The 16,401-nt window shown below is 37.5% G+C and overlaps 1 protein-coding gene across 5 annotated transcripts in view; it reads left to right on the top strand.

Annotated features, from left to right (window-relative positions):
- The window catches only part of Cfap44 (cilia and flagella associated protein 44), a 111,973-nt gene that overhangs the window by 77,493 nt on the left and 18,079 nt on the right, over positions 1 to 16,401 (top strand). For all 5 annotated transcript variants that reach the window (XM_010630105.2, XM_010630101.2, XM_010630103.2 and 2 more), the window contains 4 exons: positions 1,073 to 1,269; positions 3,162 to 3,336; positions 9,871 to 10,048; positions 12,138 to 12,608. In XM_010630105.2, the coding sequence (XP_010628407.1) occupies positions 1,073 to 1,269; positions 3,162 to 3,336; positions 9,871 to 10,048; positions 12,138 to 12,608 (1,021 nt within the window). The remainder of the gene's footprint in view (positions 1 to 1,072; positions 1,270 to 3,161; positions 3,337 to 9,870; positions 10,049 to 12,137; positions 12,609 to 16,401) is intronic.

Below are 16,401 nucleotides of genomic sequence, written 5' to 3'. Positions count from 1 at the left end.
AGTTAAATTCTAAGATTAAGTGTGGGGCATTAATTATGAGCCACTATCCACTTCAATAGCAGCAGTATAATGAATGAATTTATTTTATTCTCTTAAATTAACAGATTAAAAAAATTTAAAAATCTGTCTGGAGTTAAGGGAAAAGAGAACTAGAAAATAGCATGAATTTCTAAATTTATGTTTTTATAGAGGTAAATAGAATCTGATTGTTAGGGTTTTCATTAAATGGCTTTAAAATGGGAAGCTGAGGGACAAAATGTAGGAACGGAAAGGTATACCCTTATATTCAGGTTGCCCGATGTCTTCTCCCTTCATAGTTCCTACAGAGAATAATGCACATTGCCACGCATATGTGAACACACACACATATATATGTAATTTAAGAAAATAAAATGTTTTAAATGTTTTACTGACTTGAACTTTCCTAAATCTCTGGAAATAAGTGTTAAAGATAATTTTTCTGCTTTTCAATTTAGGAATTCTTCACACATATATATAGTCATCATTGTTTGTTCATAGACTTTTATAGAATTTCTATATGTATATGTTTCCATGTAACATAAAGACTATATATATCAGTTTTATATAATAGCTTATTATATGTAGTACAAAAAATAGGTTGATTATATTTCCTCAGAGTTTGATGAGCTCTGTCTACCATTAAACTGCAGTCTACCTACAGAATTTTCATGTTTCTACATATTAGCAAGCAATGGTGTTATATTGATTATTGATGAATTATTTAGTATTTTTATTTATTTTTATTTTTGTTTAGTATTTTTATTATAAGAATATCTACTTGCTCTTTAATCATATCCTAATGGTAATGCATGGTTAAATTTTTAATTTACCTCAATATTATGCTGTTATTATTATTATTATTATTATTTTTGTACTGGGAATTGAAATCAGGACCTTGTGCTTGTGAGGCATGTGCAGTGCCACTGAGCTAAATCCCCAGCTCTTTGCTATTGTTTATAAAAATAGTATAATTTGGTCTTATGTTATATTTAATAATCACGTGGACCGATCAAAACAGTGATAATTGCAAATACTTGTTTTATTTTTTCAGATTTCGTGATTCACTGGAAAGTGATATAATTGTGGTTCATGCTATACAAAGTGACCACAAGATATCCTCCTACAGGCTGGTGAAACCCTCCAAGTATTCTAAATTAAAACAAATAAGTCAGTCAGACAGAAGACCAAGCAAACTTGACAGGCTTGAAAAAGAGGGACCTGGAAGAAGAGATAGTCTGAGAGACACAGGTAGTTTGAAAGAGGAGAAAGCTTCGAATCCCTTTTTATAAAGATTTATTAAACCTGAATATCTTTTTATAGAAGAAAGTTTGTCTTTGGGAGGCTTGAGCTCAATTTCTTGTCCCTCTTTCATTCATGATCGTTTCCCCTGGAATAAATAATCCCTAGGACTGCTCAATATGGTTTAGAATGAGATGTCCTACTTCTCCAACCAATACTTCATGATTTTTTTTTTGTTGGATGCTAAAGATGAGAATACTGTGTGGGTACTACAGTTTTCTTACTTTCTGCTTTCAACCCTTCTCAATTCTAGAATTTCCCTAGATGATAATTGTAGGATAGTTCTTCCAGATTTCTGGGCCTTGTTTCAGAATGTGAGGCTAAAATACTGCATTGCATACTACTTTCTAAGAACGTGTACATGAACATCATTCCAAGAATGATGAGCTAAGAATATAGGTGTGAAAATAGTACTTCTCATCCAGGAACCTGTTTCTTTTCTTTCTTTTTTTTTTTTTTTGGTCTTGTCTTTACCCCTTTCCTTCCTTCCTTCTTTCTCCTCCCCCACCGCCCCGGTGTATATCTAAAGAGAGAGAGACTTCAAATGAGGAAGGAGGGTACGAATTCTGGGAATGATTTGGAGAATTCAGTCAAGAATAATAAGAGTCCTCAAGCCTGGCCAGAACTAAGCTGGACTGTTGCCCATGATATAGTACTGACATTAACCAGAGTTCTTCCTCTTTGTTGAGAGATTTGTGGTGTTTAAGAAAAATCCTAAATGCCATTATCACGGTACATTGACCCTTCCACAATCTAGCCCTAGACTGTGTCATGCTACCCAACTCACCTGTTTAGCCTATTGACCAACTCACTGCTACCCAGTTATTTCTGACACTTCCCCTTCAAGGCCTCTGCTGCAGTGACCTGAATTCTACCAGTTCTCGGGGATCTGGCTAAAATGACACTTGTTGTAAAGCCTTCTCATAACCACCCAGGCTACGTTAAACCATTCTTTTTCCATTCTACCCTATATTTGAAATATGAAGAATGAGGAACTAACAACCTTATAGCTATCTCATGTCTTTTCATGTTATCTAAAGCACATCTTTGTGTAGCTTGACAACAAAGAGTAATATGCTAGTAGATACTTGCTAATTGATAAAGCCAATAATTCTAAAATATGGATTTGGTTATGTGTTCATGACTAGTTTTTCAGTTGGCTACAGGCCACTTCCACTGGTATATGTACTTCAAATTTCACACATCAAATAGGACTCGCTGGCCTCTCGCTTGTCCCCCGCAAATACTCCTTCATAGCTCCCAATGTCTGTCAGTGACTCATCATTATATATCTTGTTCTCTGGGCACTCCAGTGGTGCAGTTGGTTAATGCATGGTACTTACGACTCATTCTTCAGTTGTTTAATATGTGATTTATCTTAACAACTTTTTAATAAAGGTCCTAAAGTAATAATTGTGACTTAGATCTCTCTGTTTTGGCATTCCACGTTAAAGACAGTACCCAATGTTTGATTACAGTTTTTCCACAATTTTAACAATTTTCCACATTGATGTGAAAGTATATACAACCATTCAGTTTTTCACATTAAATGCTAAATTTAATAAATTACACAAGATTCAATACCTCATAATAAAATAGACTTTATGATGTTCTGGAGGATAGATATATTAAATACTTTTTTTAACTTAACAATTTTTAGTTTAAAAAGGCTTACTGGGACATAACCCCATTATATGTGGTTGAATTCATGATAGTTATTCAATAAATACTTTTTAAAAAAATTCAACATATTCTATAGATTTTTTTCTGTGGCAGATTAAAAAATATGTTTTGTTTTCTAGTCTGAAAAAAACTAAAAAAAGTGTTGATTTTCTGTACAGGTGGGAGTATTAACAAAAAAGAAGAATCAATAATAGACAAAGGGAGTAAGTTTCGACCTAAAACCCTAAGTGAAATTATGGTGGAAAATCAAATTGAGAAAACCAGAAAACTTATATTAAAAGCTGAAAGGGCTCAACTTAAGATTCAGCAGCGGAAAAAAGAATGGGAAGATCTGTGAGTTTTTTTTTTTTTTTCACCTAAACCCTTATTCTTTTAATATGTGAGCTCCAAATACACCTTTTCAAATCTTCTCATTGACATTGTTATTATTTAAATTAAAAACTGAAAGAAATAAAAACAAATGAAGGCATTGAAGACAGGTAAGCTGACTGTTTTAACATCTATGATCCTTAGAGTTTCAGGTCTAAGAATTCCATTTTGCTAATAAAGTCAGAGGGATTTTTAAGGGATAAGAAATTGTTTTTTATCCCAACACTGTAATCCATTTCACTGTCAGTGTCTCCTACCTGTATTTAATGTCTGAACATAGTTGCTACATACATTTCAATTCAGTTTTCTAGTTGTTTATATGTGAAAATAATTAATTATAGCGCCTAATTTACTCACATGGCCAGAAGCAGAAATACTTCATTTCTCTTTCCTTTTCCTTCTCTTCTCTCCTTTCCTTTTATCTTCTCTCTTGATTTACCTTTCTCTCTGTCTCTCCCCTCTCTTTCACTCTCTAAAAATAATAATCCTTTCTTTTAGTGCAGCTCTACATAAATAAATACCAATTAATACAAAAAAATGGCATGGATTTCCTCTGCTATTTTGCATTTTGTTTTCCTAAAAAAAGGTTTCCTCTGAAGAAAATTGCTGACTGGAAGCTATGTGTGCATGTTCGTATTGGCTGGTAGACTTCATTTAATTAGGCAGGAATGTTGGAGTCTCATAATTAAGGGTCTTGCAATTGAATGGTACCCATTCTCACAGATGTCTTAGAACTTCCCAAGCAGAGCACAGAGCAATTCTTCAGTTTTAGTCTTGGTATAAATCTTGGTATAGAAGTTGCTACTGCCTTATATATGTGGAAAGTTGGGGGGTGGGGCCTCAGTCACCCCTGTTCAACCCTTTAATTAATTTTGCCAGATATGTCAGTTGTTCCATTGGACTCTCCACAGAGGCTCCTTTTATGCTTGGAGCCTCTTAGGGATCTACCAAGAGCGTATTCAATTCTTTTGTAGCCTTCTCATAAGGGTCTTGTGGGATTTGGTCTTCTCTGGTTTGGTCTGAAATATAATTTCATCTTCTATCTTTGGGAAATGTCTAAGCTCACTGGTTTGCTTGTGGGTTTTCTATCCCATTTTTGGCCTAAGGATTTATTACTTCTGGGGACAGAGGGGGCGGCAAATACATATGCTCATGCTATCATCTTAACTAGGTTATTTTTCTAGAAAATTTTGAGAGAATCACTTATGTAATAAAGTTTGATTGACTTTTCCATGATTTTTAAAACCACCAATTTTCCAAGCCTTAATTTCTATTAAGAGAATAAATGACAATGTTAGTGTGAATTGCCTAAAAGTAAATGAAAGCCAGTGATTAAGATTATTTCAATACAATATAGTGATTGGTTTTATTTATTTAAATATATATTATTTTTCTTTTCTTTTTTTTGGTACTGGGGATTGAACTCGGGTCCTTGTGCTTGCAAGGCAGGCCGCTGAACCGCTGAGCTAAATCCCCGGCCCTATATATTGTTTTTCTTGGGATACTTAAAAAAATTAATTTTATTGGTACATTTAAGGTATACAATATAATGACATTCATCATTGGAGATTTGCACCTTTTTATTATAATCCATCTTGGTTCTTATTTTTTCCCCATTCTCTGCCCTCCCTTCAACCCCTCCCTCCCTCCCTATCTATAAAGACTTTCTTACCATTTTTCCTCTTTCTTGTATTAATTCCATTCCCATCTTTCTTTTCCCCTACTCCTCCCACTTCCCCTTCCCCTTTGTAACTTTTCTTCCTATTTCATGTAATCTGTTATACCTTTTAGTCCTTATTTACACTTTGTTTCTCACACTAGAGAAACAATTTGGTATTTACACATGTGTGTCCTATTTATTTTACTTAAGAATATGTCCTCAATTGCATCCATTTAGCTATAAATATCTCTAGTTTCTCATTCTTTATGGCTGATTGATACTCCATTTTATATATTAAAAAAACACATTTTCTTTATCCAGTCTCCCCTTGATGGGAAATTGAGTTGCTTCCAAGTCTTAGCTATCATGAATTGTGCTGCTATGAACATGGGTGCACATATATCACTGTGGTATGATTCTTTAGTTCTTTAGGGAAGATACCCAGCAGGGGAATAGCTGGGTCAAATGGGACTTCCAATCCTCATTGTTTGAGGTATCTCCATATTGATTTCCACAGTGGTTGCACCAGTCTACACTCCACCAGCAGTGGAGCAGGGTTCCTCTTTCCCCACAGCCCCACCAGCATTAGTTATTGGTTGATTTCATCATAGCAGCCATTCCTTCTGGGGTGAGGTGAAATCTCAACGTTGTTTTCATTTGCATCTTTCGAATGACCAGTGATGTTCAACATTTTTTCACATGTTTATTTGCTATTTCTACTTCTTTGTCTGAGAAATTTCTGTTCATTTCAGATGCCCATTTTTTGATTGGGCCTTTAAATTTGGGAGGTCTGACCTTTTAAAGTTCTTTATATATTGTAGATGGTAGACTTTTGTATGAGGAACAGCTGGTGAAAATTTTTTCCCACATTGTGGGTTGTTTCTTCATATTGTTGGTGGTTTCTCTGCTGGGCAGAAGCTTTTTAGTAAGAAGACATCCCACTTGTTGATTGTGCTAGCTCATGGGCAACTGAAGTTTTGTTTGTAAAATCTTTTCCTACCCCAGTGACTTCAAGAGTTCTACCTAATCTATCTTCCAGATGGCTTAGTGTTTCTGTTTTAATTTTAGATATTTAATCCCTATCAATTTTAGTTTAGTGCATGATGAGAGATATAGGTCTAGTTTTAATCTTTGGCAAGTTGAAACCCAGTTTTTCCAGCACTGTTTATTAAAGATGCTATCTTTCTTTGAGTGAGGGTGTTTGGCTCCTTTGTGGAAGATGAGGTGGCTGAGTGTGTCTGGAGTTGTTTCTGCATCTTCTAATCTGTTCCACTTGTCCTCAGGTCTGTTTCTTTGCCAATACCATGCTGTTCCTATCACAGTAGCTTTGTAGTATAGTTTCAAATTGGGGATACCCTGTCTTTATTGCCTAGAATTGCTTTTGTTATTCTAAGTCTCTTCTGGTTCCAAATGAATTTTTGGATTGTTTTCTCAAGGTCTGTGAAGTATGCTACTGGGATTTTAGTTGGGATTGCACTGAATGTAGATAGCAGTTTTGGAAGTTTGGCCATTTTCACTATGTTGATTCTTCCTACCAAGGAGCAAGAAAGTCTTTCCATTTTCTGATATCCTCTTTGATCTCTTTTTTTAGAGTGCTGTAGTTTTCAGAGTAGAGATCTTTGATTTCTTTTATTAAGTTGATTCCTAAGTATTTACATTTTTGGATGCTATTGTGAAAGAATTTCTTTGACCCATTTCTGTCTCAGTGAGTCTGCTTTTTGTGTTCAGAAAAGCTGCTGATTTTTGTGTGTTGACCTTGTATCTAGCTATTTTACTGAGTTTTGTTATTAAGTCTAGAAGAATTTTGATCGAGTACTTGGGGTCTTCTATATAGAGTATCATGTCATCTGCAAATAACAATAGTTTGACTTCTTCATGTCCTATTTTTATTCCTTTTATTTCTTTCTCTTGTCTAATGACTGTGGCTAGTGTTTCCAAAACTATTGAACAAGAGTGGTGATTGTGGACGTCCTTGTCTTGTTCCTTGTTTCAGTGTGAAGGATTTCAGTTTTGAGCATTTAGTAGGATATTGGTTGTTGGTTTTTCATAAATGGCTTTTATCAGATTGAGGTAGAGATCAATTTTCTGTACTGTTTTTATCATGAATGTGTGTTGGATTTTGTTGAATGCTTTTTCTGCATCTATTGAGATGATCATATGGTTTGGTTCTTGGCTCTATTAATATACTGCATTACATTTATTGATTTATTTATGTTGAATCATTCCTGCATCCCTGGGATGATTCCCACGTGGTCAGGGTGTATGATCTTTTTCTTGATGATCTTTTGCATTCTATTTGCCAGTATCTTATTAAGGATTTTTTCATCTATGTTCATTAGTGAGATTGGCCTGTAGTTCACTTTTTCAGTTGGTTCTTTCTCTGTTTTGGGGATCAAAGTGATGCTTGTTTTCAAGAATGAATTCAGGAGTATTGCTTCCCTTTCAATTTCATTGAAGAGTTTAAACAGTATTGGCAATAGTTCCTCTCTAAATAGTGAAGCCATCAGGACCTGGACTTTTCCTAATAGGTAAATTTTTAATTACATTTTCAATTTCATTGATTGATATTGGGTTGTTTAGAATTTTTAAGTCATCCGTATTCAACTTTGGTAATTCATATGTATCTAGGAATCTGTCCATTTCTTCAGTATTTTCTTTCTTATTGGCTATAGCTTTTCAAAGTAGGTATTGATTATCCTCTGAATTTCTGCTGGGTCCATTGTAATTTCACCCTTTTCATTCCTCATTGTATGGATTTGGGCCCTTTCTTTCCGTTTTTTCTTTTATAAGATTTGTCAGTTTTGTTTATTCTTTTGAAGAACCGACTCTTGGCTTTGTTGATTTTTCTGTATCATTCTCTTAGTCTCCATTGCATTTATTTCTGCCCTGATCTTTATAATTTCCTCCCTTGTATTAGCTTTGAGTTGGCCCTGCTCTTCTTTTCCTAGAAGTTTGAGGTTCAGCATCAGGTTGTGTAATTGAGCTTACTCTGTTTTACTAAATGAATATTCACTGCTATGAATTTCTCTCATAAGACTGCTTTCATTGTGCTTCATAGATTCCTGTGTGTTGTATTGTCATTGTAGAAACTGTCTGATTTCTTCTTTAATTTCCTCTGTGACACATTGGTTATTCAGAAGTGTGTTGTTTAATTTCCATGTGTTTGTGAAATTTTTGCTGTTTCTTTTGCTATTGATCTCCAATTTTATCTCACTATGGTCTGATAATATACAGGGGATAACGTCAGTTCTTTTGCACTTACTTAAACATTTTCTGTGATCAAGTATGTGGTATATTTTGGAAAATGATCCATGTGCAGCTGAAAATAATGTGTATTCTGATTTTGTGGATGGAATGCTCTGTAAACATCTGTTAAGTTCATTTGTTCAAGAGTTTGATTGAGTTCTACTGTTTCTTTGTGTATTTTTTGTCCAGTTAATCTATCTATTTGTGACAGTGGGGTATTGAATGAGGTCCCCCAGTACTATTGTATTAGTGCTTATATAATTTTTCATGTCCATTAGTATTTGTTTTATATAGTTGGGTACAGTAGTGTTTGGTGCATATACATTAATGATTGTCATCTCTTCCTCTTTGATTGTTCCCTTTACAAGGATGTAATGTCTTTCTGTGCCTCTCTTAATCAGTATTGATTTGAAATCCACTTAATCTGCAAAGAGGATAGCTACTCCTGTTTTTTTGTGGATTCCTGTGTCATGGTTTTCCACCCTTTAATTTTCAGTCTGTAAGTTTCTTTTTGAATTAAATGTGTTTCTTTTATGCAGCACATTGTTGGATCTTGTTTCTTGACCCATTCTGCTAGTCTATTTCTTTTTACTGGTGAATTGAGTCCATTAAGATTGATGGTTATAACTAATATGTATTGACTTATCCTTGTCATGGCTTCTTTTTGTTGGATTATTTCTGATTATTTTTTCAGGTCCTCTTTAGTTGCCAGTTCAGGGAGTCCAGGTGGTTTAATATCAGATTGTTCCATCTTGTTGCCCTTTGGGGTTGTCTTAAGTGATCAGGAAGTCTGGTTTTGAGACTTATTTATGTGTCTTCCCATTTCAACAGATTCAGCCTACCGTTCCTTTGTTGAAGTGACTTTTTGCTCACCCAGTGGTCTTCAGTTCTCAGCAAGCCACCATGTAGCCCTATTCTGCTGCTTACCAGTATACTGATTTCTGGGTCCAGAAACTGGATTCCTGAGCTGACCTGTTATCTGGGCAGGCTTCTGGCTGGGACCTATGCACACTTGGAATGGTATCTAGGTGTGCCTCTTGCTGGGGCCCTGTGTAGCTGTTGGGAGGGCTTTTGGCTGGGGCTGTGTACCCCAGTTCCTGTTGTCTGCACAGACTTCTGGCTGGGGTCTCCACACACTTACCAATGGTATTGGGTGAGTCTCTGGGTGTTGCTTGTGTGTCTGTGTAGTTCTTTTCGAGGAGGGCCCTTGGCTGGGGAAGTTGGTATGGTGGGCCTTTGGCTGAAGCTTGTGTTCCTGTGCAGCTCTTTTCTAGGCAGGCCTTTGGCTTGAGTGGGTGTGCCCGTGCCTCTCGGTTTGGGGCAGGGCCCTGGCTGGAATCTGCCTGCAGATGCACCACTCTGGTCTACACAGCTGCTTCCCAGGATCTGTGCACACTTATCAATGGCATGGCGGGTCTCTGCTTCTTGGGATACTTTAATATTAACCATTAATTTAAAAATGCTCAGGCCCTATAAAAACTCAGAATTATGCTTTTGCTTCATGACTAAATTTGAAACTGTACATATATGAAAGTATAAAAATTAAGAGTTTACTGTTAAATTTATGACTGGGTTGTCTATTTTTCTGATAGATACAGAAGTAAACCTGATGATGACTATGAAGATCCCAAAGACATTCAAGCCATCAAAGAAGCCCAAGTGTGTATGGGAGATTTCAACCTAAAGTCAGCCCCAGACTACAGGATACCTGAGCACATGAGAATAAATGCTGCCAAGAAGGAAGAGGAACTAGGACACCTTGACTCTTTGGTATTTACTTACAGATTTCACGACAATGAGAAAACACTCTGCATTTTCAATTGAATTCTGCTAAAACCACTTATTTCTCTATCTGGTCAGTAAGGATATACAATCACAGAAATTTAGACTTGGAACAGATTCATAGCTATCTAGAAAGCCCTTTTTACATGACAGAGGAAATAGTCTTAATGAGAACAAGAGATTTGCCATCATTGTTGTCAGCTAATGTGGTAGCATTAGCCTTCACATCAGTTGTATAGCTGGAAACATTTCTTGAATGAAAACATTAGACTGTTTTGTGGACTTTGAATTTCTGAAACTTAAATCCATGTTGGATTTAGTATTTGGCTACCGTGAATAACCAAGGACTCAGGCAGAAAGGTCGTTGTTAAGTCTTTCTTTGCAGGACTTTCAGCCTTTTGTAGGAAACTCAACACCAATTAATTAATATACTGTTTTCTGAATTTCTCTTCATTCTTCTAAGCATACTAGTTTTTCATTTTCTTTTTTCTTATTAAAGTTTCTTTTTCTTGCCCTATTAATTCCTCATTCACTATTTGAAGTTTAGAAGGCATCTAAGCCATTGTGTTTAGGAGGATTTGATACTTGGTTGCCTAATGTCTTATGCAGTTGCCCATTTCAGGGCATGAAACTGGAGAAGGTGCCAGTCATACCACATATATAGTATATTTGAATATTTTACAATTTTGTGACAAATGGAAATGAAGGATCCTGTAGGAAGGGTTTCTTTTTCTACTTCACCAAAGGTGTTATATGCAGAACATGAATCCTCCCATGGTAATTCATTTCCACAAATTCTCATAGCTCATAATTTGTATCCTTTCGGTAAAAATGGACATTTTACATGTTATTAGTGACCACTTGGACATTTTTCTAGCTGTTTGGTTAAGGTAATTCTTAATTACCCATTATGTTCCATTCATCATCATACATAAATGTTGTTATGACTACATTATTTAAAATATGCTGTCTTAGTTACTTTTCTCATTGTTGAGACAAAATACCATTGCTGTCACCCAAAGTTAATGGAGGAAAAGTTTATTTGGCTCACAGTTCACAGAGGTTTCAGTCCACAATCAGCTGGCTCCAAGGCAGAGTGGCTTGGCAGAGGAGAAACAGTTCATTGTGGCAAAGCAACAAGTGACCTCAACAGCATCTTTCTGCCCCTTTTATCTTATCCAGGCTACTGAGATTAGGACAGTGCCAAACCAATCAGTATACTGGTTTAGTAATCACACACCCTTAATCCCAGCATCACACACTCTAGATTCAGCCACCTATGACCCCACGAGGCTTTTGGGGGACATCTAGACCCAAACCATAACATGTGCTAACTGTTTAAAGTTGCTAACTAGCTAGCTACTGCCTATATGTTTATATCTCAGTTTCTAGATTTCATATGACCACAACTTATTAGTTACCCTAAACTAACTCTCTCTCTCTCTCTCTCTCCCTTATGTTTCTTTCTCTCTTTCTCTCTCTCCTGCCTTCCTCCCTTCCTTCCTGCCCCCCCATCTCTTTTTATTTCTTTCTTTCTGTGGTACTCGGGATCAAATCCACGACCTCATACATACTAAGCAAACACTGTACCACTGAGGCATATCCCCAGCCCATCCAACCTAAAATTTCTAGTCATGCCAGAGAAGACAGGCACATGTGGTGTCTTGAATAAACTTAATTTCATTACACTGAAATATACTTAATTAATATTAGAGCATGAAATATTGTAGAACGTACTATACCCACCTGAACATAAAGCTCTAGAAAGGACTCCTAGGGAGAGGAGAAAGAGCAAAAGAGAACTCAGTCCTATAAGCCAGATGAAGGGAACAAATTATGAGAAACAAACAGATACTAAGGATCACATCCAGGCTTTCCTCCCATCATGAAGGGGTTAAATGGGAAGTCTAAAAGTTAGTGAGTAATTTAGTGCTGAACAGAGATGATCAGATACATTTTTATCCTAGATTTTTACTAGGCCTGCTGGTGAAGGAATAAGAACAAATGTTATCCTTTGTGAAACAAACTGTCATTTGTGAAAAACCTGTCATTTTACTTCCTTTCTTTTTTTTTCCAGGTTTATACAAAGAAAGTCCACATGAACAAGTGCATCCTCTCTCTTCGAGACTTTAAAGTGGCTGTTGTTGAAGAAATACAGTGCCTAGTACAAGAAGTGAAGAACATTCAGGAGACCCTTCACATATCCAAGCATATCCCCATCCCCCAGATCCCTCAGATACACCCAGAAGAAGTGCCAGAAAAGAGGTTTCATTATGACGAGGAGACCCTCATAAAGTTTAAGCAACAGAAGATGAAACGTCTGATTGAAAAGCCCAACCAAGTGGAACAGGTCGGGTCTGAAGTCTCAAGTGGAAAGGATAGTGATTTGACAACACGAGATTCCTCACTTAGGTTTCCTGGAACATCAAGATTCAGTTCAGATCTTCAGATGGAATTTGAAAAAGCAGAGCCAACTGATGTGGAGCTAGAGATTATGAAGAGGGATGAGATTAAACACTTATACATGCAACAGTATTTGACCAACAGGGTAAGAAATAAAGCAGTCCTCACATCAAGCTGAAAAAAGAAAAGGAGAACAGTTAAAAATTAGATTTTAAGACTGATTTCAAACTTCTCTAATTTCCCTTCTCTGTATCAGCTTACCTCTCACTGATGGCTTGGTTTCTTCTCCATTCTTGGCCTTCTAAAACTGTGCTCTGCCCAGAACTTTGGACCACTGTAACTCTTTTTCTTTTTGGACAGCTAAGAATAGAGGGCAAACCCATGTTGCACTTAGCTGGCATCAAGTGGAATTATGATAAAGGGAGGCTGAAGGGCAGCTTCAAATGATAGATGGAAAATAATTACAACTGTTCCTGCACAATGGAGAGCCCTGTGCTTTTCAGACCATACTCTTCCTCTGATGTGTGATTTGCTCCAGTCGTGAGAGTGGTGGCTGGTTTTGAGGTTGTTCTGGATCAGGAACAGCCAGTACTGTTATTTTTAGGAAAGTTAAGATTAGAGTGGGAACAAATGTGTAGGAAATTCTTTAAAAATGATTGGAAAAGAATCTTTCTTGGATAGATACCTCCCTGCTCTGCCAGCCCCTTGCCCCAGTGTCTTTTCAGCTGCACCGTAGGGTAGTGCTCCCCTGTTTCTCAACCTGATTCTCCATCCCTTATCTCTACTTCCTCCAGCCCTGCTTTCTCATTGCTGCTGCCTCCTTTCTTGCTGCGGGCCAAGCCTGAAGACGGCCCTTCCCCTCCTCCATGCTCTCTTCCTCCTCCCTACTCCCTTTCTCCACCATAGACTAGATTGTCACTAATGTGCCCTACCTTCTGGGAGGCCATGGCTTCCGTGGTATAGCTCCAAGTTTGTCCAACTATTCCTTTCTAGGCATGTCCCCCAGCCTGCTTATGTGCTTTGGGCCTAGTACCTTCCGCTTGTCCATAATGCAGATGTCTAAGTCTGCACTTATTCAAACTAGCACTGGCCAAACTCTTGCTGAGATGCTTCTGTGTTACAGTGCTTCTTCCCTGCCCCTTGGGGCCTTGGCATAATGCTTCATGCGGTCTTACAAATCCTATTTTTATATGATGGGAAGATTGTTACACGGACTCTTCAAAAGTTACTACGTTGCAACGGGTGGAGTTTATAGACTGGTCACATAGTATTTACAATTTTTCAGGATCTTACCCTAACCCAACTTTATTAATAAACTGCATATATAGACAGAGGGATCTGTGGAGGTTCTTGGGTGCTTGTATCCCATAAAGCAGTCCAGTCATGGCCTGCAAGACATCTGTTATGTAGGTGCAACAGTTCATTATGCTACCACGTGTGCATTCTCCTTTTATCCTAATAAATCGTAATATTAGCATTACTAACCATTCTGCTGGCACATGTAGCTTCTCCTGCCCTCCTGTAATTTGACTAAGTGTCTTACTACATTGTATGCAAACAACTCTACAATGGTGTTGTACAGACCATCCTTTCTTATGGTTCCTTCTAACCTCTCTGGACCCTGGTATTATGACCAGGGTCTCCAAGTCTTAAAAGAACAGATTCTGGCCTTGGAGGAGACAATACCTAGAGTGAAAATCGGGTCAAGGCCCTACAGTTTTGGCAGGGCTTACAATGCCATGCTGAATATAAACATGTGTGTTATTGCCCTATCATATAACAATTCCAAGTGGCCTTGGGACCAGGTGGCAGCACATCTGATGGGAATTTTTCATAGCACTAACGTAAGTCTTGACCTTGCCCATCTCTGTCAACAAATTATTGATGTACAACACCCTCAAGTACAGAGTCTCACGCCTGATGAGGCTGCTCGAGCAGTACTGGACTTACTAAACCAATTCAACCCATTCATTATAAATCACCATTCCATTTGGATGTTTTTGGGCATCCTCCTCATTCTGTGTGTGCTTATTTTCCTTTTCATAGTCTACTGCAGAGTCCTTCAGGAGCACACCATGGGCCTCAACATCCAACAACATTGAACCACCCTCAAGCTACAAAACAGATAAGGGGATGATATCAGGAGCTGGTTTAGGATCAGGCCACCATTGGGAGGCGTCTTGCTCACCCCCTGTACTCCGTGATTTCCCTCCCCTTTTTGCCCCAATTTACCCCGCCAAAGTAGATAGTTCAGGGTGCCAGGAAATGTTCCTTGCCCTGTGTTTGTTGTAGTCCTAGCTGACATGGTCCTAGGAGCAGCAGGCTTGCCCGTCCCTGTTCCCACAGCCTTGTCAGTCCACCAGTCTCAGAAGGTATTGGAACCATATATCACCAAGGACACACCGCCCATCTCCTCTTTTTACTTCCCCTTCTTGTGCCTCAAAGCGAGGTGCAGGCTGTGGTGTTGTTCTCCTCTCAGAAGGTGGGGAGGCCCCACCCGGTCCTGCTTTAATTCTCTCTTATTTTCTGCATCTTCCCTCACCCTACCCAGACCTCCGACACTTGCCATTCAGGCCGAGGCACACTCTGCTTTCTCTTTTCACATCTTTGCTTTTACCTTTGCTATCTCCTCTACCTGCAATGATTTCTTCTGAGTGGAGCTGTCATTCAAAGCACAGCCTAATTCCACACCCTTCCTTGACCTTTATACTCACATTCCATACTCTCTCCTTGTTTCTAAACTCCAGTTGTACACCTTATATTTTAAACTTGTTTTCTTGTTGTGTCATATTTGTTTGTTTTATCTTGCAATTAGATCATATAGTTCTCTAGGAAAGGGTCATATATACAACATACATTTGCAGAGTTGTGGTTCAGAATTTGTGGCCTAAATCCTTCCAGCATTTTTCTTTAGAACCTAACTAATAATTGTTCCAGGAAACCCCCAGTTTTGCAGAAACCACAAATATCCTCTGCAATGTTTTTGTGTGTGGGCGGTGGGGGGAGGGAGTTGCAAGTAGCTAATCTGAGAGTTATCCTGTTATCTTTGCCACTGATTGGCTGATCCCTGTAACCCATCTCCAGCAGATGAAGCAGCGTTCCTGCATCGTAACAGCTTGCTGTGCTGTGTGTAGCTATCTTCATTGTTCCTGGTTTTGTTCTTAAAGCCCTAAGATCCCCAAGATGCCACAAAAACACCCTGAACCTTCTAAGGTTTCTGGCATTGAACCTAAGGACCAGAACAATTTTAAAACACTCCAGGAGATTAAACTACCTGTACATTTTACTGTACATTATTTTATTAAATGGAATTTCTACAGTACTATATATAGTGTTTTATTAAATTACATAATTGTGGCAGATATAGCATAATTAGTATTAAAATAGGCATTTATAAGCATTTTTCTGATCATATCTGAAATTTGTGGTTTTTACAATTCATGGGTACTCTAGAAATGTAACTCCTGTGAATTTTGGGGGTCTAATGTACATCTTCTGATCCCCCCCCATCTGGGACAGTAGCAGATGTGTAATAAATAGACATAGTTTTGATTTAATTATAACTATTTTATTAATGTAACAAATACTTATGGGATATTCTGTGCAGGGCCAGTGCTAGCTAGGTAGTAGGGATATGACAGTATTCAAGAAAACCACATTCTCCATCCTTGCAAAGCTTGTAGGATATCAGGGGTGAATGAAGATGAAACATATGCAACCCTTACAGACATGAAGACTTATACTGTCCTGTTTCAGAATGGTGGTGTGATGAAGAAAATACAGCACTACTTCCAAAGAAATTTAGAAATAATATATATTTATTGAACAAGCATTATAGAGGAATCCTAACACAAAATTTACAGCCATACTTACTTGAAAGTTTATTTTTTCTTCTCTTTGTTTTATTATTTTATATTTATTTATTTATTTATTCATTT

This window comes from Fukomys damarensis, unplaced genomic scaffold (assembly GCF_012274545.1).
Source record: "Fukomys damarensis isolate Sample0158 unplaced genomic scaffold, DMR_v1.0_HiC HiC_scaffold_24, whole genome shotgun sequence".
NCBI classification, from domain to species: domain Eukaryota; kingdom Metazoa; phylum Chordata; class Mammalia; order Rodentia; family Bathyergidae; genus Fukomys; species Fukomys damarensis.
The sequence above is the reverse complement of the archived record's forward strand: the minus strand, read 5'-3'. Positions and strand labels throughout refer to the sequence as shown.